This window comes from Oncorhynchus nerka, linkage group LG20 (assembly GCF_034236695.1).
Source record: "Oncorhynchus nerka isolate Pitt River linkage group LG20, Oner_Uvic_2.0, whole genome shotgun sequence".
NCBI lineage: Eukaryota > Metazoa > Chordata > Actinopteri > Salmoniformes > Salmonidae > Oncorhynchus > Oncorhynchus nerka.
This window is the reverse complement of record NC_088415.1, coordinates 73,130,538-73,156,033: the sequence shown is the minus strand read 5'-3', so window position 1 is coordinate 73,156,033 and position 25,496 is coordinate 73,130,538. Positions and strand designations below refer to the sequence as shown.

General features: G+C 42.7%; 1 protein-coding gene across 1 annotated transcript in view; it reads left to right on the top strand.

The window, feature by feature from the left end:
• The window catches only part of LOC115103098 (tenascin R (restrictin, janusin)), a 170,161-nt gene that overhangs the window by 90,382 nt on the left and 54,283 nt on the right, over positions 1-25,496 (top strand). Inside the window, exons 3-8 of the mRNA XM_029623725.2 lie at positions 10,462-11,095; positions 11,344-11,820; positions 17,064-17,327; positions 18,428-18,543; positions 21,524-21,674; positions 23,920-24,189. Of these exons, the coding sequence (XP_029479585.1) occupies positions 10,549-11,095; positions 11,344-11,820; positions 17,064-17,327; positions 18,428-18,543; positions 21,524-21,674; positions 23,920-24,189 (1,825 nt within the window). The 5' untranslated portion in view covers positions 10,462-10,548. The remainder of the gene's footprint in view (positions 1-10,461; positions 11,096-11,343; positions 11,821-17,063; positions 17,328-18,427; positions 18,544-21,523; positions 21,675-23,919; positions 24,190-25,496) is intronic.

Genomic DNA, 25,496 nt, shown 5'->3' with positions numbered 1-25,496 from the left:
CCGTTTTCTGCGTCACGTTTAGCTACGAAAAACCCCTGTATCCAGGATTGTGTAAATCTATCAGCAAGCTCATTAGCATAACACAACGTTAACTATTCATGAAAATCGCAAATGAAATGAAATTAATCTATTTGCTCTCAAGCTTAGCCTTTTGTTAACAACACTGTCATCTCAGATTTTCAAAATATGCTTCTCAACCATTGCAAAACAAGCATTTGTGTAACAGTATTGATGGCTAACGTACCATTTAGCATTAGCATTCAGCATGCAACATTTTCCACAAAAACCATAAAAGCATTCAAATAAAATCATTTACCTTTGAAGAACTTCAGATGTTTTCAATGAGGAGACTCTGTTAGATAGCAAATGTTCCGTTTTTACAAAAAATATTATTTGTGTCGACTAATCGCTCCGTTTTGTTCATCGCGTTTGGGTAAGGAAAAAAATAAAATAAATTTAAACGTGAACTTTTTTCCAAATTAACTCCATAATATCAACAGAAACATGGCAAACGATGTTTAGAATCAATCCTCAAGGTGTTTTTCACATATCTATCGATGATAAAATCCATCGTGGCAGTTTACTTTCAATTCTGAAGAAATGGAACGCGCATGGACCTACAGATTACGCACACAGGACACCGGGCGGGACACCAGGTAAATGTTGTCTCTTATGGTCAATCTTCCAATGATATGCCTACAAACACGTCACAATGCTGCAGACACCTCGGGGAATAGACAGAAAGCGCAGGCTCATTCCTGGCGCATTCACAGCCATATAAGGAGACATTGGAACACAGCGCCTTCAGAATCCGGGGCATTTCCTGTATGAAACTTCATCTTGGTTTTGCCTGTTGCATTAGTTCTGGGGCATGCACAGATAATATCTTTGCAGTTTTGGAGATGTCAGAGTTGTGTCTTTCCAAGGTTGTCAATTCCATGCATAGTCGAGCATCTTTTCGTGACAAAATATTGCGCTTAAAACGGGCACGTCTTTTTATCCAATAATGACACAGCGCCCCCATAGGTTCAACAGGTTAAAAGTAGTGCACTGTATAAGGAAGAGGGTGTCAGTTGGGACACAACCTGTGTTAGATAACAAGGTAACCTTTTTTTGAGGCTATTGAGGACTGATAAGGTCCTTACTTCATTTGGAAATATAGAATTTACATCATTTGTAGACAGGAAACTTCTCCAAATATAATTTGTTAAGCTATACTTTTTTTAACAATGTGAGTAGTATTGGTATGTATACTTATTCAAAAAAGGCCTAAGGAGTGAGGAGAAGAAGAGACCTTCAACCCCTATAGGTCACAGGTGCTGAAAATGAACATTGGCCAATGATCCTGAAATACAAGGCAATTTGCCAAGTGCAGCTGGAGTAATGAGAATACACTCCTAACACCTTCCTAATATTGAGTTGCACCCTCCCTTTTGCCCCTAGGAACAGCCTCAATTCATCGTGGCATGGACTCTACAAGGTGTCAAAAGTGTTCCACAGGGATGAAGGCCTATATTGACTCCAATGCTTCCCACGGTTGTGTCAAGTTGGATGGCCTTTGGGTGATGGACCATTCTTGATACACACGTAAAACTGTTGAGCGTGAAAAACCCAGCAGATTTGCATTTTTTTTACTCAAACTGGTGTGCCTGGCACCTACTACCATACCCTGTTCAAAGGCACTTAAATATGTTGTCTTGCCTATTCACCCTCTGAAAGAAACTTGTACACAATCCATGTCTCAATTGTCTCAAGGCTTAAAATCTTCTTCTTCTTTAACAAGTCTCCGTCCCTTCATCTGTACCGATTGAGGTGACTTTAACAAGTGACATCAATAAAGGATCATAGCTTTCATCTGGATTCACTTGGTCAGTCTATGTCATGGAAAGAGCAGGTGTTCTTAATGTTTTGTAAACTCAGTGTAGAATCGTAATGTTGCTAGAGAGAGATTTACAAGTTAGAGGGGCAGAGTGCCGGTGGAGGCTGGCTATTGGTATAGTGAACATGTCAGGGTGTTTGCACATTAACCTGTGCAAATAGGGGTTACAGATTCACTTCCCAGGGCCTGGGTCTGTCTGCGGTTAGCCAGAGCCTGACAGAGCTCTGTAGCAACCCAGCTCCATTAGGGATTCAGCACCATACATGCAGACATCTCTTTATTCAGCAGCTCTGGTCTGGACAGATACTGTATACTGTGTGAAATAAAGGAGGACAGTTAGAGAGATCTCAAGAGAAAGATGGAGTTGAACAGAACCAGGGGGGAAAGGAACAAGTATAGGATCGATCTTAATTCGACCAGTATTGTGGCAGCAAATGAATCCTTTAGCAACAGGATTTGAATGTTTAGTCCATAATGTTGCTTGATTGGTGGTTAGGCTAGTAGCTGGCCAATATTAGGCTACATGAAAAGTGCAATACTGTTAATACAACCATGTGTTAGTGTGGGGTTTTCAGTGAATTTATGTAAGTCATGAAGCTTATCTGCGTTTCCTGCGGTACAGGAAAATGTTCAGCAACAAAATTAAGATCCTACATCTGTAGCAGCATTACAGAATTGCTCTGGTGCTTTGCCCCCCCACATGTTCTATTGTGACACAGGACACTGGGTATGAGGAAATACTGACACTTCATTCCCCTAGTACAGTATGTTAAACAGGCAATTTGACCTCCTGAAAGATCCAGGCAGCCACTAAGTCACCAAGGCTGGCTTATTTTTTGTAGATAGAAAGTCCTCAAGGGGAAAGATATACACATGTGGATTTTAAAACATCTCACAATGTTCAGTACTGGGAAAAGAGGGGGGGGGGGGAGGGCAGGAAAAGTCAAAAGGCTTTAGGCCTCTGTCCCACTCAGATAAGCTTATAAAGTGTATAAAGATATGCAGAGCGTCGCCTCAGTGTTACAACAAGGATGCTATTCCCTGAGGGTGCCGGGTGACACTGTGATCTAGCACGGCACCAGGGAGGGAAGGAACATCAATGTCGCTCTCATATATAATGCAGCATGTGCTGTAATAGCTTGTGTAACCCCTCTTTAAGAACCTCTCAGTGTAATGGCAGCTGAATGAGAAATGAGAGCAAGGTGTTGTATAGACACATTTGACAAAGAGTATATTCCCGTCAGATGAAAGTTTTGAAGTTTATTAGAAGTATATATAAAACAAGAGGTAGCCTAGTAACATGATTTCTTTCTAACAATTATCTGGTCCTGGCTTTGTGGTGTATACCAGCCTTCATATTCTTCTTCAATTTCTGAGAAATTGATCTTTGTGCCTTTTTGTCTAATATCAAACCTTACTGCAGGTAATTCAGAATGTCACTCATTGCACACTGAAAGGTTGCAATTGCAGCATCTCTGCTATCTCTTTATTACATTATGATTTAGGCTTCTCAAGTTTGAATGAATAGGATTCTGTGTTATGTTAAGGGAAAGGTTCATGTATTTCTTGACCTACACTAGTTGTAACACCATGTAGTTTTCAGCATATTACTGTACATTTTCTTTTAATACTTCCCTACAGTGTTTCTCTATTGATGACGCATTAGATGGTAAATACACTCAGAGTCAGTGTCATAGGACAATTTCACAAAAACACAAGAACACCCCAGGGTATTGATTATGATTACTGTTGATCAGATCAGACACTGATGTACAGTGCCTTGCGAAAGTATTCGGCCCCCTTGAACTTTGCGACCTTTTGCCACATTTCAGGCTTCAAACATAAAGATATAAAACTGTATTTTTTTGTGAAGAATCAACAACAAGTGGGACACAATCATGAAGTGGAACGACATTTATTGGATATTTCAAACTTTTTTAACAAATCAAAAACTGAAGAATTGGGCGTGCAAAATTATTCAGCCCCCTTAAGTTAATACTTTGTAGCGTCACCTTTTGCTGCGATTACAGCTGTAAGTCGCTTGGGGTATGTCTCTATCAGTTTTGCACATCGAGAGACTGAAATTCTTTCCCATTCCTCCTTGCAAAACAGCTCGAGCTCAGTGAGGTTGGATGGAGAGCATTTGTGAACAGCAGTTTTCAGTTCTTTCCACAGATTCTCGATTGGATTCAGGTCTGGACTTGGCCATTCTAACACCTGGATATGTTTATTTTTGAACCATTCCATTGTAGATTTTGCTTTATGTTTTGGATCATTGTCTTGTTGGAAGACAAATCTCCGTCCCAGTCTCAGGTCTTTTGCAGACTCCATCAGGTTTTCTTCCAGAATGGTCCTGTATTTGGCTCCATCCATCTTCCCATCAATTTTAACCATCTTCCCTGTCCCTGCTGAAGAAAAGCAGGCCCAAACCATGATGCTGCCACCACCATGTTTGACAGTGGGGATGGTGTGTTCAGGGTGATGGGCTGTGTTGCTTTCACGCCAAACATAACGTTTTGCATTGTTGCCAAAAAGTTCAATTTTGGTTTCATCTGACCAGAGCACCTTCTTCCACATGTTTGGTGTGTCTCCCAGGTGGCTTGTGGCAAACTTTAAACGACACTTTTTATGGATATCTTTAAGAAATGGCTTTCTTCTTGCCACTTTTCCATAAAGGCCAGATTTGTGCAATATACGACTGATTGTTGTCCTATGGACAGAGTCTCCCACCTCAGCTGTAGATCTCTGCAGTTCATCCAGAGTGATCATGGGCCTCTTGGCTGCATCTCTGATCAGTCTTCTCCTTGTATGAGCTGAAAGTTTAGAGGGACGGCCAGGTCTTGGTAGATTTGCAGTGGTCTAATACTCCTTCCATTTCAATATTATCGCTTGCACAGTGCTCCTTGGGATGTTTAAAGCTTGGGAAATCTTTTTGTATCCAAATCCGGCTTTAAACTTCTTCACAACAGTATCTCGGACCTGCCTGGTGTGTTCCTTGTTCTTCATGATGCTCTCTGCGCTTTTAACGGACCTCTGAGACTATCACAGTGCAGGTGCATTTATACGGAGACTTGATTACACACAGGTGGATTGTATTTATCATCATTAGTCATTTAGGTCAACATTGGATCATTCAGAGATCCTCACTGAACTTCTGGAGAGAGTTTGCTGCACTGAAAGTAAAGGGGCTGAATAATTTTGCACGCCCAATTTTTCAGTTTTTGATTTGTTAAAAAAGTTGAAATATCCAATAAATGTCATTCCACTTCATGATTGTGTCCCACTTGTTGTTGATTCTTCACAAAAAAATACAGTTTTATATCTTTATGTTTGAAGCCTGAAATGTGGCAAAAGGTCGCAAAGTTCAAGGGGGCCGAATACTTTCGCAAGGCACTGTACATTTTCCATTGGCATCATAACCATAAACATCATATTTTTCATTTATTTTTATTTTACCTTTATTTAACTAGGCAAGTCAGTTAAGAACAAATTCTTATTTTCAATGCCGGCCTAGGAACAGTGGGTTAACTGCCTGTTCAGGGGCAGAACGACAGATGTGTACCTTGTCAGCTCGGGTGGTTGAACTTGCAACCTTCCAAATCAATCAAATCAAATCAAATCATATTTTATTTGTCACATACACATGGTTAGCAGATGTTAATGCGAGTGTAGCGAAATGCTTGTGCTTCTAGTTCCGACAATGCAGTAATAACCAACAAGTAATCTAGCTAACAATTCCAAAACTACTACCTTATAGACACAAGTGTAAGGGGATAAAGAATATGTACATAAAGATATATGAATGAGTGATGGTACAGAGCGGCATAGGCAAGATACAGTAGATGGTATTGAGTATATACATATGAGATGAGCATGTAAACAAAGTGGCATAGTTAAAGTGGCTAGTGATACATGTATTACATAAGGATGCAGTAGATGATATAGAGTACAGTATATACGTATACATATGAGATGAATAATGTAGGGTATGTAAACATTATATTAGGTAGCATTGTTTAAAGTGTCTAGTGATATATTTTACATCATTTCCCATCAATTCCCATTATTAAAGTGGCTGGAGTTGAGTCAGTGTGTTGGCAGCAGCCACTCAATTAGTGGTGGCTGTTTAACAGTCTGATGGCCTTGAGATAGAAGCTGTTTTTCAGTCTCTCGGCCCCAGCTTTGATGCACCTGTACTGACCTCGCCTTCTGGATGATAGCGGGGTGAACAGACAGTGGCTCGGGTGGTTATTGTCCTTGATGATCTTTATGGCCTTCCTGTGACATCGGGTGGTGTAGGTGTCCTGGAGGGCAGGTAGTTTGCCCCCGGTGATGCGTTGTGCAGACCTCACTACCCTCTGGAGAGCCTTACGGTTGTGGGCGGAGCAGTTGCCGTACCAGGCGGTGATACAGCCCGACAGGATGCTCTTGATTGTGCATCTGTAGAAGTTTGTGACTGCTCTTGGTGACAAGCCGAATTTCTTCAGCCTCCTGAGGTTGAAGAGGTGCTGCTGCGCCTTCTTCACGATGCTGTCTGTGTGGGTGGACCAATTCAGTTTGTCTGTGATGTGTATGCCGAGGAACTTAAAACTTACTACCCTCTCCACTACTGTTCCATCGATGTGGATAGGGGGGTGTTCCCTCTGCTGTTTCCAGTTACTAGTCCAACGCTCTAACCACTAGGCTACACACATAAACAAATGTTTGCATATATTTAACAACATACAACAGTTGTACCAACCTACAACAATCTACCACTAACCTACAACAGAACAATGGTATTACTTGTGTAATTTCACCATTACTACACAGGTATAAAATAACTGTAATAGAATTAAATATATTTTTTGTTACATACTGTATATATTTGTACATTTTTACTTAGACAGTTGGAAACAGATGGGGAAGACAGTCAAGTTGGAGAACAGTAGGAAAGGTGGACACAGCGATTGAACCCCGTTCTGCAGTGGGGAGCAGTGTGACTGACAAGCAACGTTACGGCTAGCCCAAAGGCTCAGCACAGAATTCTATTTTTCAAACGTCCAGACATGCTATTTATTCCACTTGAGCTTTTGTCATACATGCTCCTTGTCCTGACATTTCAATCAAGCCCCGGGCGTCCTGGTACCTGTTCTCTGTGAGACTGAAAAGTGCTATTGGCCGTCAACAGACAGGAGTTATTTCATGGTCTAGCTTGATGGTAATGTTATGTTCAAGGTGAAAGTAGATGGTCGGGACATAGGGGAGGCTCAGTACATTTGTTATTGGAATGGCTGCTTAAAATGCATGACAAGATTTGTGTTTTCATTATTGCCTGTGCTGATACTCTGCTTTTGTTCCTCTGTGATCTGTGATGAGGAGTGGAGCATTTGTCTCCAGTGAAAGTGAAGCACTCTACTGTCGACTCTCGTGAGTCATCCCTCTTCACTGCCTTCAATGCAACTTTATAAGAAAAGTTCTCTTTTTAGACCTCTCTCTCTACATCGTTAAGACAAAACCTGAAATCTTTGCATAATTGGAGTATGCATATTTCAACTCTTCTCTTGTATCATCTCCAGCCTGAGCCATAAAAAGAAAGCTTTGGATGAAAGGGATATTCAGCTTATGGCTCTGAAAGAAAATACGTATCTGACTAAAATCAAAGCTTTTCAACTCTTTTTAAAACACACTTTTAAGCATGCTTTTGGGTGCACGGTGAAATTAAAATGACTTTCTTTTGGTGAATTATTTGCCTGCTCAGGTCACTTATTGATTTTTGTGTAGTGCTTGACAATGGCATCCCAAAGCTGTCGGTGCTAACTGAGTGTCCTGTCAGAGTGTGTTGTCAGAGGGTGTACCCAAATGTGTATTATTTTAAAGTACAGTTTGTATATTTGATATTGTTTCTGGCAGACAGTTTTATAGGGTTCATGATCATAAACTTTGAGCAGAATTGCTTTATGCCTCAGTGTTTTTTTTTATTATTCCAGCTAGCAGGGGGTTGAACTGGGAGAACCAATTCACATTCAATTTCCAGAGAAAATTACCACTTCCAGGAAAACTGACACAATTGTTTTCTGGTCATCTGCCTTAGAAGGTTCTCTACTCACTTTCACACTACTAGTCATTACAAGATATAGCCTAAAATAGCAATATGCCATAGTAGTGCCAAAATAATTTCCTTACTTGTCAACGTGCTCCCAGCTCCCACAGTGCCTCCTCACTTCCACTCGTTCAGCAGTAGGCAGCCCGGAGGCCGTAGGATTGTGAGTCGCCACGCTGTCAGTTCTCATTACGGTCAAGTCAGGAGGATGACCATTAAGTGCATCCAGGGCGGAAATGCGTGATAAAACACCTTGCTCTTGAAGAGTAAATTGAGATAGTCAATGGTGTTGCCCCGAGCCGTTGATCCTCATCCTCCTCTTTGTCGCTTCTAATTGAGAGGCATCCTAATTGAGGCCTGACAACAGGCCTTGATGAAACCCAATTGTCACCAAACGATGTGGGCCCACTGCAAATGTAGAGACCTAAATACCTGAGGAAAACGTCCTATGACTCTGTAGTCTCTCTATACAACTTCAATACATTTAGCCCATATGATGCCTGAGCTGGAGAGCAGGGCAATGAGGGCATCAAATCAAATCAAAGTGTATTGTCACGTACACCGATTTTCAGATGTTATCGCGGGTGCAGTGAAATGCTTATGTTTCAACAGTAAAAAAGTTAAAAATAAATTAAGAAATATCAGAACGAGCAACATCAGAACATGCAATATATAGCATATGGTGTGTATAGAGAATATTGGCAGTATATGAATAGAAAAGGTGTGTACAGAGTAGTTATGTAGGATGAGCCATGACTAGAATACAGTATGTACATATAAAGTAGGTAAAAACAGTATGTTTTTTACTCACAGTATGCATATTTGTGCAAATAAACTAAACTAAACTTGGTGTATCTCAGTTGCTGTGGCATAGAGGAGCAAGACCATTATGCAAGTCCCATGTGTGTGGCTAAGAGTGAGTCAGAGAGCCATTCAGGGCCTTTTATTGAATATGTCAATTTGACTATAGAACTGCATGTAACACGTTTCACTTTAATCAAAGGGACCCTGCACTAGTTAATGGGTATGAAAATAATTTTGTCCATTCGATTTATTTCTCATCTTTCTGGTTCTCATTAATTTGGTGGATTCGCTGGTTAGATGGCTTGGGTTTTTCACATGAGGACATTTCCTATTATCTACGGGCGGGGGGAGGGGTTAAGAATGTACCTGTCCCAAGGCCAAAGTCATATATGATCATATAGCAGCTGAACCTAATATGTTACAGTATATCACAAAGTATATTTAAGCAATAAGGCACGAGGGGGTGTGGTATATGGCCAATATACCACGACTAAGAGCTGTTCATATGCACAACGCATTGTGGAGTGCCTGGATACAGCCCTCAGCCGTGGAATATTGGCCATATACCACAAACCCCCGAGGTGCCTTATTGCTATTATAAACTGGTTACCAATGTAATTAGAGCAGGAAAAATACATGTTTTGTGATACCCGTGGTATAGGGTCTGATATACCATGGCTGTCAGCCAATCAGCATTCAGGGCTCGAACCACCCAGTTTATAATTGAACATATCTCCCAACTCTCAAATACCTAGAGTGAATAACACACCGTCTCGTCTTCAATTTTATAATGACTGTTTCAGTTCAGCACACATGCTCCAAGTCAGTTGTATGTTCTCACCCTGAGGGTGCAGTGCTCATAAGTAACCTTTAAAGATTAGCAGTAATGACATGAACTGCAAACCTCATGCCTGTGGTTGGTTTCAAATATGCAGTCTAGGAGAATTGCCCTGCTTTGTGATAAAAAACAAGAGAATAATATGAAAGATTGACTTCCCTTTTCAGTTTTAAAAAAAATAAGCAGATTTTCAATCAGATATATTCTTTTGAAAAAGTCTTTAAGTATTCAGACTCCGCAGGCTTCTTGGCGTGCTGTGTTTGACTTCCTAAAGATACATCTGAGAGACACAACCTTATACACAGTTCAATTTGTGTCCTCTAAAAAATGAATTGTTCTCCCATGAACAGAGAGCATGTGTCATTTAGTGTAAGTCTCACTTTTATTCTGCTGATTGAGCTTTGATAAAATACTTCATCGTTTTAGAAAAGCCCTCTGTCTAGTCTGTCTAACAGAGATGGTAAAATGTCATCGCAGATAATCACTTTCTGACCAGGGGCTTTTCTAGTTGGGAAGCAGTCCCTCAATGTGATTCATTCTGCGGTTTGTTCCTGTGAGAGGATTACAGTAGAAGGAAAAATCACTAAAGCCATGGCTCTATTGAATCCCTGTATCAACATGTTATATGTGCTCAATATTTCAACATCCCTATCCTGTGGGAAAGATCAAATATTTGGTATTGTGTGCAGAAATATATTTAGGGGTTCTGAACATTGCATAAGCATCCAGTTCTTTTCCACAGCCAATTATTCTTTCACAATAGATCAAAGACTATTTTCAATTTTTGGAACAGAGGCAAACCCCAACACCCTACTCAACCACCCACCACAGTTTTTCACTGTTATCTCTTCCCTGTAGATCCTATCGGAAGTCTGCCGGTAAGCACGGTGGTGTCAGGAGAGCCCTATCTCTAGGTACGAGGCTCTAACACCGTGGTGGTTCACCATGAGCCCTGTACGAGGCTGGCTGCTGGGCCAGGTTCTACTCCTCCTGGGGACCCAGGCTGCTCTATCCCCGTCCGGCGAGGAGGGGAAGCTGGTCCGGACCATCAGGGTCAGACGACAGGCACCTTCAGATGGCCCCACCAGCCAATCTAACAACCAGACCATCAAGGAGCAGCCAATGGTCTTCAACCATGTGTACAACATCAACGTGCCCCTAGAGTCTCTGTGCTCAGTGGATCTGGACTCAGCAGTGCCTCTACCTAGCCAGGCCACCAGAGGGGCTGTGTCCAGAGGGGCTGTGTCCAGTGGGGCTGTGTCCAGTGGGGTTGGGGAGGGCGCCACGGAGTTCACAGAGCAGACAGTGGACGCAGACAGCCAGGTCACCTTCACCCACCGCATCAACATCCCCAAACAGGCCTGCGCCTGTCCTACAGCCAACATCGTGCAGCAGCTGGCCACCCGCATCGAGATGCTGGAGAGAGAGGTGTTGCTGCTGAGAGCCCAGTGCAGCTCTGGCAACTGTGGCTGTGGGGAGAGTTCAGCCATGGGTAAGTGCGGAATAATAGTACAGTTTGACAGTATTATTAGAGCTACTGTACCCTGGTCATAGGCTAATTTGAGGCCAATGTGGAATGTCAGGGTTTCATTTCATTCAGTTACTGAGCGTCTTGGTTTGAGTAGATAGCACCAGGATAAATAATAATAAATGTACACTGTTACAACAGATGATGTTGACATTAGAAAGCCATACGGTATCTTTAGTGATGTTGTTTTGTGTCCTCCTTTCTTCCTCTAGGTCACCTGGACTTTATTCCCCCGTGCAGTGGTCATGGCAGCTTCAAAATGGACCTGTGTGGCTGTGTGTGTGAGGACGGCTGGACGGGCAAGAACTGCTCTGAGCCGCGCTGCCCAGACAACTGTTCCGGACAGGGAGTGTGTATGGAGGGTGAGTGTGTGTGTGACCGTGACTTCGGGGGGGACAACTGCTCAGAGCCCCGCTGCCCGGCGGACTGCTCCGGTCGAGGGCTGTGCATGGATGGGGAGTGTATCTGTGAGGAGAACTTCACTGGAGAGGACTGTACACTGGGTCGCTGCCTCAATGACTGTTCTGACCAGGGCCTGTGCACCAACGGAACCTGCCAGTGTCGCCCGGGATACGTAGGAGAAGACTGCTCCTTGGCCTACTGCGCCAACAACTGTAGTCAGAAGGGCATTTGTAAAGAAGGCTTCTGTGTCTGCCAAGATGGCTTCGCTGGAGAAGACTGCTCTGCAGGTGAGAGAAAAAGGAAACCGTAGGAAAACATACAGTAGCTCCTCTGAGAGAGGTATTCATTTACTTACATACTTTTTGCTATTGTAGTTTCCAAGAGTGGATATATATGGGTGGATATTTGGTTATTTGAGACAAGCCTCATTCACATGAACTATAAGCACTCGGTTACGTTGCGCCGGATGTCATTCACTTGAATGGTGATGGTCCTCAATGGAGTGGAATCGCAATGACCCCTTGCGGTTGAAGGCTCCGTTGTGAGACGGAGCCTACATCATTTTTTCTAACTCTGCGTCTTCTTCAGTCCGGCCAGAGTAAGAGCAACTTGAAAAATAATAAAGTACTATTTTAATAATGGCTGATGAGCCAATTACTTTATGACTGTTGCCTCCCATTTTAGTTCATTTTAATGGTAATGACGTTTGTTTTGAGTATAATTATTAGGTGGAGGTCACTAGCTACAGTCTAGCCTAGCTCAGGGTTCTCCAACCCCGTTCCTGGAGAGCTACCGTCCTGGTTTTCACTCCAACCCTAATCTAGCAAACCTGATTCTAATAATTAGCTGGTTGATAAGTGGAATCAAGTTAGTAACAACTGGGGATGCAGTGGAAATCTACAGGACAGTAGCTTTCAAGGAATTAGATCGGAGAGCCCTGTCCTAGCTTTAGCTGCACTGTAAGATAGCTTGCCTTGCTAGAAGGTTATAGAAACAAGTTGAGGAGAAAGTAACTAAATAAAACAATATGTTTCTCCTGTTGTCACGCCCTGTTTATTTCTCTATTTGGTTAGGTTCTTGTTTTCTGTTTCTTTGTTGGCCGGGTATGGTTCCCAATCAGAGGCAGCTGTCTATCGTTGTCTCTGATTGGGAATCATACTTAGGCAGCCTGTTTTCCACTTGAGTTTGTGGGATCTTGTTTTTGCACAGTTACTAGGTAGCCTGCAGAACGTTACGTTTGGGTATTCTTTTGTTGTTTTGTTGGTGTTCATCAAAAATAAAGAAAGATGTACACTTTCCATGCTGCGCTTTGGTCTCATTCCGACGATGGACGTACCGGTCCCACGCATCAGGCCTCCAGTGCGCATCCACAGTCCAGAGCTTCCGGCGACAGTACCCAGTCCAGAGCTTCCGGCGACAGTACCCAGTCCAGAGCTTCCGGCGACGTTTCACATTCCGGAACCTCCAACAATGTTTCGCAGTCTGGAACCTCCTGAGACGGTCCACGGTCCGGAACCTCCTGAGACGGTCCACGGCCCGAAGCCTCCAGTGATGATCCATGGCCCGAAGCCTCCAGTGATGATCCATGGCACAAAGCCTCCAGTCCAGAGCCTCCAGCGACGGTCTGCAGTCCAGAGCCTCCAGCGACAGTCGGCAGTCCAGAGTCTCTAGCGACGATCCACGGTCCGGTTCTTCCGGCAACGATCCACGGTCCGGAGCCTCCGGCGACGATCCACGGTCCGGTTCTACGGAAGCAGAGGGATTAGCAAGCGGAGCGGGGTCTATGCTCCGAACCGGAGCCGCAACCGAGGCTAGATGCCCACCCGGACCCTCCCTCATAGAGTCAGGTTTTGTGGCCGGAGTCCACCCCTATGGGGGGAGGGTACTGTCACGCCCTGAACTTAGAGAGCCTGTTTATTTCTCTATTTGGTTAGGTCAGGGTGTGATTTGGGTGGGCATTCTAGTTTTCTATTTCTTTGTTGGCCGGGTATGGTTCCCAATCAGAGGCAGCTGTCTATCGTTGTCTCTGATTGGGAATCATACTTAGGCAGCCTGTTTTCCACCTGAGTTTGTGGGATCTTGTTTTTGCGGGATCTTGTGGGATCTTGTGGGATCTTGTTTTTGCACAGTTACTAGGTAGCCTACAGAACGTTACGTTTGTGTATTCTTTTGTTGCTTTGTTGGTGTTCATCAAAAAATAAAGAAAGATGTACACTTTCCACGCTGCGCTTTGGTCTCATTCCGACGACGAACGTAACACCTGTCTTGAATAAGAAGGTCATATTTTGCCATCTTCCAAAATCTCTGACGAGAGACTCTCCTCCACATTTTCTTGCGTTGTGGAACCCTATGCTCTCAATCCAGTAGGGGAGAATGTAGGAAGACAAGATATTATGTCACAATGTAAATGGGGCATAAGGCTCTGCATCCCATCATATCTAGAGATAGTGAATTTTCACAGAGGTCTTTTTTTAAAGAAAGGTTTATTTAACAAGTCAGTTACAAACAAATTCTTATTTACAATGACGGCCTAACCCAGCCGACGCTGGGCCAATTGTGCGCCACCCTATGGACCTCGCAATCACAGACAGATGTGATACAGTTTCGATTTGAACCAGGGCCTTTAGCGACATCTTTTGCACTGAGATGCAGTGCCTTAGACCGCTGCGCCACTCAGATCCCATTGGTTCTTTGGGGATATGTAAGCTTTTATTTTCTGGAAAATACTTCCAAGAACGGAATATTTCCAGATAATAGCAATGCTCTCCATGCAATAGCAGTTGAATCCACAGCGCTTCACCAAAAACAGGACTCCTGGAGTCAAACCCCTCATGCAAATACCCTGTGCTTCTAACAGTAGCTATACAATTGGTGACGGCTCGCCGGTGTAACAGCATTCCTTTGTCAAAAGTCACATTCACTGGGGAAGATGTGTCACATTAACCTATGCTGAGACAATATCTGAATCAAGCTAGCTTGGGTTCACAGCTAGTTCTCAGTAAGGCTTCTGATCCCCCCCCCCCCATTGCTGTAGACAGCTGTCATCTCACACGGGAAAGGAAAAAAATAACAAATCATATTACCTATCTACTACCTCGCTCCCTCTCATTTTCAGCAGGACCTGCCGAAGCCAAAATTGCTTATTTCTTTGCAATTAGATTTAAGTAGCAGAGGCACGTTTGGGGGAGGTAGCAGAATACAAAAATAGGCCATTCAATTACCAGGGCCTATTCAGGGCTCATAGGGTGGCAGGCATTGTAAGTGTTTCATATTATCAAAGTAGAAAAATCAGGATATGCTTTTGTGGCCCCGTTTTCTCCTGCTATGAGAATAATGAGACTATGGAATTGAAACAAATCAGCAGCATTCACATGATGAGTTTACCATTCAAAGTGCTATTCATCATTACTCCACCACTTTTGCAAATTATCCTATTGGAAAATAATTATGCGTGACTAAAAGGTTTTCAAAATAGTTTTTACACCCCCCCCCCAAAAAAAAAAAATTATATATATATACACCTAATGCAAATGGTTTGAAGTTTATGCCAGAGAAATACAGGAGTTCTCACTAGTAGTCAGGTTGTATGTGAGCCTGTCCATCCTGTCACCTGTTGTTAACAGAGTTGTTCACTGACTGACAGCCACTTTCAGCCAGAGAGAACATATCAATGACCTTGACATCCAGAATACCAACAATATTGAACATATTTTTTGACAAAGCCTTGACTTCATACAGTAGCTCAGCTGTATTAAATGACAATATATTTTTATTTTTTTATATACAGTCTTCATGACATCTGCATTTTGTATCACACTTTTCAATTATTACTCAACTTAACTGAGTGATGGTGGAGAGTATGAATGTGTAATCAATAGCTCAATCCAGCAGAGATAGAAGTAGCTTTGCTTACCCTCCTCCAGAGCCATATGACATCACTGTGTCCTCATTAATGCTTTCACTCCAAAAAGTATATCTAACTCAACATTAGCTTCAATGTTATGGATCATTTTTAGGATAACCACATTTTTGTTGTTTATACAACTCTGTTTATTAGTGCTGTTTATTACCTTGCATAATGTTAGCGTAATACAATGACCTATGACCTATTTATAATCCCATCTCTGGTAAACAGTCCCTAAAGATTAAACTCCAATCACGCTTCTATAAGTACTCACATTATCAGTCTAAACCCAATGCAACAATATGAGATGAGTTGAGGGAGTTCACCCCTTCTACTAATTGTGTTTTGTCCTAATGTACAATATTGGAGGGCCAACCGCTGCCCCGTAAACAGAAGATCAGTCAAGCAGCAAAGGCTGTATCCTGTGAGCAATAACAAGTTAAGTGGATGGAAACAAAAAACAGTGATGTGATGTGGTCCTCAGCTGTGCTGTGGGGCCTTGGCCTCATCATGCCAGCATTCTGACCCTCATGACCCCAGTGTAACACAGTGCAGCAGTGCAGTGGTTCACTCCCCTCCTCTCTCTGTTGATCCAGGATGGATCATCCATCCCAATGAAAGTCTGATTAATGAGAGGCAGACATAGCACTGGAGGGAGGGCCTGTCCTGGCTCAAATAATGCATCCTAAATGGCACCCTATTCCCTTTATAGTGCACTTCTTTTGACCATGGTCCACAGTAGTGCACTATTAAGAGAATAGGGTGCCTTTTGGGATGTACCCAAAGCCCTTCAGCAGGACCGCTGTTCTAAGCATCTAGACACTGCTTCACGTGGGCACTCTCTCGTGGGTGTCCTTCATTCTGTTGGAAGGCTTAGTTACAGTGCTCACTCCCTATAACCCATATCAATCACTTTACCACTGGTTCACTTTTTTGTGTCTTACTTAAGACTGAATCTGGTCCATGCGATTAATCTTCCTAAGTGAATGCCGCAGGAGTTTTCCTCACTCCAGGGTCAGTCTTGAGGAGGAGGCAGGCTCGGTTCCATCTGTCGTGTTCGTGTGGAAGTAACTCAAACGCTTCCTCGAGTCCCTCAACGGCTCCCCTAGGAGGGCTTAATGCTCCACCACCACCACTACCACTGAGCCCAATCTACAGAGTAAAGTCCCACACCACTAGCTGCCTTCAGGACAAGATCTGTTACTCACTCTCTCTGATTGAGCTATAAACTTATCCACTCTTGTTGATACAGGGCTTCATTTGCATTCTACACTCAAACCCTCTCAGGTTTATGGCCTGGCTCTGTCTCCGTTGCCCACAAGAACATCAAAGCCTTCCACAAATCCAAACTCATATGCAAGCTTAGTTGTGGTGGTGGCCCCACTGGTGTATTGTAAGTTAAAATGAACAGGTCTTGCACTGTTTGTTTTCTCTGCATGTTGAGTGATGTTATTCCAACACGAAATTGGAAGTCAAGTGCAAATCAGAATCTGTTGTTTTTGTAGGTGGGTCAAGTGGGACTGAACAATAACGAATAAGATCACCTGCTGCATGTAATGTAATGCATGTTCCTGCAAGGTTGCAAGGTTTTGATTTCACACTATGCAAATTACATCTCACCCACAGTGGCTCCGGCTCTGAACCTGCGCATGCGGGGAGTGACGGAGCATACCATTGACCTGGAGTGGGAGGGGTCAGTGTTGATGACAGACTACCTGGTCACCTACGTGGCCACCAGCCCAGGTGGGGTCCAGCTGGAGATCAGGATCCCTGGGAACACCACCACCTGCAGTATCCCAGACCTGGAGCCTGGCATCGAGTACAACATCAACGTCTACGCTGTGCTCAACAACGTCATCAGTGCCCCTACCAACATTCAGGTGTCAACCTGTGAGTACAACAGGCAGCCATTTTCTATAATTATATTCAGGCCTCATCATGCCAAGTGGACCTCTGCTTAAAGGGGGAATCTGGTGATTTATAATTGGCATTCTTCAAGAATCAATGGGTAGGCCTGTATATAAATAATAACACATGATCTAAATGTATGTACCAAATGCAAATTAGTCCTTTAAGTCCTCCACAATGTATTCATTTTCTGCTTAGTTTTCCTGGATACTGTGAAATATCCATGCACTTAAAGTCCACCTTCAAACAAAGCAACCATATCATACATTATCCTAGGTATACATCTTGTCCTCACTTAAAAATGTTTAAAGTTTTTGACAACAACAATACAAAAACTCCCATATACGTTCACAGCCACATCTTGAGTGAAATCATGTTGGAAGGAGGACAGACATTTTTGCCTACAGGATGTGACTAGACTCCTGCCACCTGCTGGGTATAAATGTCAGATGGGCAAATTGCTGCAGTCTCTTAGTTTCCATTCAATGCTTCTCAGACATATGCAAAACTCTCACTCCGGCCCAGAATAGAAAGCGTTTTTTTAAAACAGTAAACATTCAATTATCTGTCATGGAATGATTGGGCCTTCGCTAAAAATTACAATTCCCATCGGCAGGCAGCACTCCTAGTTCTGATATGATCACACATTTTGAGTATGTTCATGCAATTCTGCTCAAGCTTTTTTCTCCCTATAATACAATATATTTGCGAAGCTTTACATAGTTAGTTCTTTGCATATCTATTTTAGTCCTTCTGATTAAGACTGATCTAGTGTATTTGGAAATGTTGTTTTCATGATGATGTGTTTATAGATCAAAGCTTACCCAATGAGGAAAATGTTTACATAGGGGCTATACTAACTACCACAGTATTCAACAGTTTGTTTAAAAGCAATGGATGTGCACCTGCTGCCTGGCCTTCCCTCCACTATGAAAGACACATGGTTTAACCACAGGGTGGGTGGGGCATTCTTCCCCCTGCACCTATTCCCAGAGAGGAATTGTCTCTGCCTTTGTAAAGAGGGTGATTTATTGAGCATACAGAAGATGGACGCCTATAATACATCTCTCCTTGCCTCCTAGATCTCTCAAATCCAGACGGTTTACTCTTCAAATCCATCACAGAGACGTCAGTGGAGGTGCAGTGGCAACCTTTCTACTACTCCTTTGATGGCTGGGAAATAAGCTTCATTCCCAAGGTAAGGTTTCACAGGCAGAGAGGACAGATGTGGATGAATATTCATCTTTAGCCACATACTGTAAATAAAGCATTTGAACGAATGCAGAGTAAATAGTACAGGGTAGATATGATTTGTTACTTTGTACCTACAATCGCTGGAATCCCCTATCATGCAAATTATCTGTCTCTGTCTACGGATTTGGGTAAACATATTTCAGGGTTTGGAACCAGTTCAGGTAACAAAACCTGAAAAGACTAATCAAAACCAGGAACCAAAGTGATCTATACTGTTCCGGAACAGAACCGTTATTTTCAAATCATCGGAACTGGTTAATAATGCTATTTTACATTCCAAGCATTTTGCCTCCACAAAAAACACTACAATGCAAAGTCCTCACTCTGTCACTCAGAAATGTATTCCAGTGTGTGTGCGTGTACCCAGATAGCAATGAGGAATCAGCCCAGAAGCGGCCTTCTTCCGGGTGGCAGGAAATGATTGAATCGGCCCGGAATCGGGTGTCGGACTCGGCCGCAATCAAAATGAATGACTGCCCAGAATAGGCGCAAGTACATCGAGCCGTTTCTGTCTACCGGAATTCAGCCAACTTTGCCTGCATCTTACCAGAATCCCCTCAGAATTTTTATAAATGTATACAAAATTACTGGTTAGAGCCAGTTTGCGCTGTTCTGTGAAGGGAGTAGTACACAGTGTTGTACGAGATCTTCCGTTTCTTGGCAATTTCTCGTATGGAATAGCCTTCATTTCTCAGAACAAGAATAGACTGATGAGTTTCGGAGGAAAGGCCATTTTGAACCTGTAATCAAACCCACAAATACTGATGCTCCAGATACTCAACTAGTCTAAAGAAGGCCAGTTGTATTGCTTCTTTAATCAGGACAACAGTTTTCAGCTGTACTAACCTAATTGCAAAAGGGTTTTCTAATGATCAATTAGCCTTATACAACTTGAATTAGCTAACACAACGTGCCATTGGAACATAGGAGCAATGGTTGCTGATAATGGGCCTCTGTACGCCTCTGTACAGTAGATATTCCATAAAAAAATCTGCCGTTTCCAGCTACAATAGTCATTTACAACATTAACAATGTCTACACTGTCTTTCTGATCAATTTGATGTTATTTTAATGGACAAAAAATGTGCTTTTCTTTCAAAAACAAGGACATTTCTAATTGACCCCAAACTTTTGAAAGGTAGTGTTCATATGCAGCTTCCCCATGGAGATGAAAACATTCAGTCACTCTGGCTTCAAAACATTCAGAACATGGTTGGCGATGTTCTGGGAAGAGCAGCGTGACTCTGTACACGGGCTTCAAAACATTCAGAACATGGTTGGCGATGTTCTGGGAAGAGCAACGTAACTCTGTACACGGCAGTATGCTGAAGAGCAACAAATACAAAGACAACAACAAACTGTACAATAAAACCTGTCTTTGTCAGCTCAGGTGAGTTCTATCTCAGGAAGCTTTTTTTTTTAATACCAACATTATATTGCCAAACCAAATTTAACATGCACTTTTGATATGCCCATCCTTGGCTAGAATTTGACTCTCGGATTGTTGAAAAAAGTGGAACATTTTGGGAGGGGGATTGATTTCTCACCGTTCAACTTAAAGTCTCTGTCAAATTAGATGATGGATTGCCCAAGGCTTATTGACGATTAGGTGGATCAGCAAGCAGGAGCCGTCTTCAAACTCATAACCATAATAGCTACAGGTTCAAAGTTAGGAGAGCTTTCCCTTTAATTCCCTCTATAAACACAAGGTACTCTAATCCTCAGTACCTCTCTCCATAATTGGCTTTCTCATTTAGGTGTTCCCGGCTAGGAAGGATAGAAGTTTGGCTGGGCTCAAAGACTTTAAGCCTGGGGCTTTTAGATGAAAAGCATAAATGCCATGGACATTAACTTGGAAAGCTTTTTTGGAGGTGACAGGCTATGAATACCAAATGGCATGGGAGTAGTTGGGTCACAGTGCACTTCAATCTACATCATTTGGTGTGATTCTGTCTAAGAGACTGTCTGCTATCTATCTCCTTCCCCATAAGGGTTTGAGGGGTTCAAGCTCAACGTCAACACTTGGGAAATCATATTAGAAGTCAGAGTCTCAACCTCTGTGGGTTTAATCCAAAGCGCCCTGAAACTTGACAATATCGTAATGGATGTGAGCAGAAAAGCAGCGACTAGTGACAAACAAGAGTTCACAGTGCCAACAGCAATGAGAGATGAGGGCTCACCCACACTACACCAGCAGCAGTTATCTGAGACAAGGTAGCCTGGCAATATTACATATTCACAGTTGTTTACACAATATACCATACCAATGTACTTATCAGGATTGTTCACTTTTCAATCATCCATTCAGGGAGTCAGTCAGTCAGTTAGTCAATCAATCTATCTATCTATCTATCTATCTATCTATCTATCTATCTATCTATCTATCTATCTATCTATCTATCTATCTATCTATCTATCTATCTATCTATCATCAACCTCTCAGTCAAATATTATGTGGATCACCCTTTTTACAATGTAATTTATCACAGAACTCTTAACAAGACCTCGAGCTTAACTGCCAAAAGAACAACTAACTCGAGCTGAATTTATCATAGTCAGTCACAATATTATATTTATGGATGCCATAGCTTGGTGCTCGTCAGAGCAGTGAGGGTTGAGGTTTGTTCAGATCCTTCCCCTGCACTACCGTCTGTCCAAGAGTAGCCCAGGTGTAACCATAAATCACTCCTGCACGGGCAGCAGGTGGGGTTGTTTACCTGTGTATGTATATTATAGTGAAGACACAATGTGTGTCCCAAATTGCACCCTGTTCCTTTTATAGCGCACTACTTTTGACCAGAGCCTATGATAAGTAGTACACTATATAGGGAATAGGATTCCATTTGGAAACCATACTATGTACTGCATGACAAGAGGAGCCCAAGTGAAGCCAAAGCGTTATGCCCGTTTGTGTTCTCTGACAGGACAATGATGGAGGGATGACAGCCCAGCTACCTAGCACCATCACTTCGTTCCACCAGACAGGCCTGAGGCCAGGGGAGGAGTACACCGTCAACCTGGTAGCTCTGAGGGACCAAGGCCGCAGCCAGCCTGTATCCGCCACCGTCACCACATGTATGTATGGTTCTGTGATTTCTCAAATCTCACCAAACCATAATTCACAAACTTCTATCTAATATGTCCATAAACATTTGGTTGTTGAAATATCCCTGCTGGTAGGTTGTTGAAGGCGTAGACCTGTGGGTGTCTTGTGTATGGCATCCATATTAGGAAGTCCCACAGTTTTCAGACTTAACTCCCGCAGTTGGTCCACAGTTTCCATATACCTACTGCAGCTTGTGTTTCTGTATTATCCCCATGTCACTGAAAATGAGTCTCTTTGCCGCTGTTGTCTCCACAGGATGTGTTCCCTACCCTGTTCTTTCCATGTGATAGTCTTCAGGCTAATCAGTGGAGCTCAGAAAAAGACCACTCAAGATGTGGGGGACTCACACATACACATCTCACATACACTACATGCATCACACGGCTGAGACTAATGGGAAATGTCACCTTGACGAATGACTTGGTCTGCCAGCAATTATGCACTTAATGTAAACTTCACCCGGGAATTCCTCAGACTGACAGTTCCAGACAGTGGGATTAGATTCAATTGAACTTTTCCATAACAATTCAAATTAGGTGTCCGCAGTGAAAACACCATTAATTTTAAAACCCAGGCCCACTGTCGGTTGTAATTAAGTCATTCATAATTCATGAGCCTTCATACATTTTTCACCATGTCCACCCACAGATACCTTATTGGATAAAGAAAGACAAATTTTAAGTCACTCAATTATTTATAGGTGTAAAGATTTAGCCATCCTTCTTTGAGGAACGAAAAAAAAGAGAGAAAGATACCAAACTTCTGGTGAGGGAATGAGGGAATTCATTCTTGGCCAAGAATCTTGAAACCCCTAGTGTGATCTTCGAGAAAACACAGCAAACGGTTTTCTGTCTGGTTTATCACATTAATAGTTTAGCAGTCAATTACAGTAGGTGTTTCAGGTGTTAATCTTCAGGTCAGAAGAAATGGATGCGGTTTAGCTTAGTTACAAGGCCTTTTGAAGCAGCAGATGTTCCCTGCAGACTCAGTGAAAAACTAGTAAATTACAAGGACAGCCAATTAGCACTCTGAGAGAAACGTGACCAATCAGAGGGCACCACTTTGACATTGGTCCCTCACAGAATGACAACGCTATAAAAGTAGTGTACTGTTCAGTCGAGCTAACTACACTGCAGCAAATGTTCCTCCACCTCCAATAACATTTAGTTGTTTATGCTTGTATAACCAACAGCATAATTTGTTTTCTCAGATGTAATCAAATTATTTAACAATCCACACAATTGCCATGGAAATTGCAGTTATTTTAGTAATGCCCCAAGTCTCTTGATGTGTTTTACATGGTCAGCAATTACTAAACTGCATTCCCTGCCTATCATGACACAAGGCGAGACCCAGATGCAGACACAGGAGGCAGATGGTTGGAGTCTTACAATATTTATTCATCCAGTAGGGTAAGGCAAGAGAATGGTCTTGGACAAGCAAAAGGGTCAAAACCAGTTCAGAGTCCAAAAGGTACCAAAGGGCAGGCAGAATCAAGGTCAGGGCAGGCAAGATGATCAGGCAGGCGGAAAAGTAGTCCATAGTCAGGCAGGGGTCAAAACCGGGTCAAAACCGGGAAGACTATCAAAAAGAGAATGGCAAAAGGAAAAACACGCAGGAAAGACACACGGGAAAACACGCTGGTTGACTTGACTAACATACAAGACGAACTGGCACAGAAAGACAGGAAACACAGGGACAAATACACTGGGGAAAATAAGCCACTCATGTAGGTGGTGGAGACACAGGAACAGGTGAAACAGATCAGGGCGTGACACTGCCAGCACCTCCATTTTACTTCTCTAAATGTGATTCAAATTTCAAAAAGGCACTCAGGCGAACACCTGATATACTGTACATGTATCTTGTTGCAGGTGCATCATGGGAACAGCGATAATTTCAAAGAAAAGAGAAACTCACACACTGCTCTTGCTTGTATAACTTATTTTTTATTGAAGCTTATGTTTCTAAATGTGCAAAGCAATGGCTTTAATTCCTTCTGGTGCTACTTGGTACAACAATAGTCATGGTGGACGTGCCTCTTGCAGTATTAGTGTGAACTGTATAGATGCTTAAATGGCACCCTATCCCTGATATAGAACCCTATGTGTCTGGGTCAAAAGTAGCACACTACATAGGGAATAGGGTGTGATTTTGGAATCACATTAGATCATGCACCTTGTCATGTAGATTTACCTCTCCTGTCCCCTACAGTGATTGATGGGCCAACACAGTTGATAGTGCGTGATGTCTCGGACTCGGTGGCCTTCGTGGAGTGGACCAATCCCAAGGCCAAGATGGACCAGATAGTGCTGCGTTATGGCCTGGTAGGAGGGGACAGTCCCAAGACTACTTTCCGTCTGCAGCCCACCCTCAGCCAGTACTCCCTGCAGATGCTGAGGCCAGGCTCGCGCTATGAGGTGTCCATCAGTGGTGTTCGCAAGGGCAATGAGAGTGGAACAATCTCCACAGAATTCAGCACCGGTGAGGACCGTACAACAGTAGGACCGTACTGTACAAGCAGCTGCTTCCACATTATTGTGTTTGATGGAATAAGATGTTTTCTTGTGAATACATACAGCACTGCAGACACAGCCATCACTATAGACACATCCATCGAATATACACTACCGTTCAAAAGTTTGGGGTCATTTAGAAATGTCCTTGTTTTTGAAAGAAAAACCATTTTTTTGTCCATTACAATAACATTGAATTGAACAGAAATACAGTCTAGACATTCCATTTTAACCTCTTGGAATATCTGAATAGGCGTACAGAGGCCCATTATCAGCAACCATCACTCCTGTGTTCCAATGGCACGTTGTGTTAGCTAATCCAAGTTTATAATTTTAAAAGGCTAATTGATCATTAGAAAACCTTTTGCAATTATGTTAGCACAACTGAAAACTGTTGTGCTATTTAAAGAAGCAATACAACTGGCCTTCTTTAGACTAGTTGAGTATCTGGAGCATCAGCATTTGTGGGTTTGATTAAAGGCTCAAAATTACCCGAAACAAAGGACTTTCTTCTGAAACTCATCTGTCTATTCTTGTTCTGAGAAATGAAGGATATTCCATGTGAGAAATTGCCAAGAAACTGAAGATCTCGTACAACAGCGTGTACTATTCCCTTCACAGAACAGCGCAAACTGGCAATAACCAGAATAGAAAGAGGAGTGGGAAGCCCCGGTGCACAACTGATCAAGAGGACAAGTATTTTAGAGTGTCTAGTTTTAGAAACAGACGCCTCGCAAGTCCTCAACTGGCAGATTCATTAAATAGTACCGGCAAAACACCCGTCTTAATATCATCAGCGAAGTGGCGACTCCGGGATGCTGGCCTTTTAGGCAGAGTTGCAAAGAAAAAGCTATATCTCAGACTGGCCAATAAAAATAAAAATATTAAGATGGGCAAAAGAACACAGACACTTGACAGAGGAACTTTGCATCCCAGAGTCGCCTCTTCACTGTTTACTGGTTAGAGCCAGTTTGCGCTGTTCTGTGAATGGAGTAGTATGCAGTGTTGTACGAGATCTTCAGTTTCTTGGCAATTTCTCGCATGGAAAAACTTTAATCTCTCAGAATAAGAATGTACTGACGAGTTTCAGAAGAAAGTCCTTTGTTTCTGGCCATTATCCATGTAAAAGGATAAACTTAGATTAGCTAACACAACGTGCCATTGGAACACAGGGGTGATGGTTGCTGATAATGAGCCACTGTATGCCTATGTAAAAATCAGCCGTTTCCAGCTACAATAGTCATTTACAACATTAACAATGTCTGTAACAGCAGT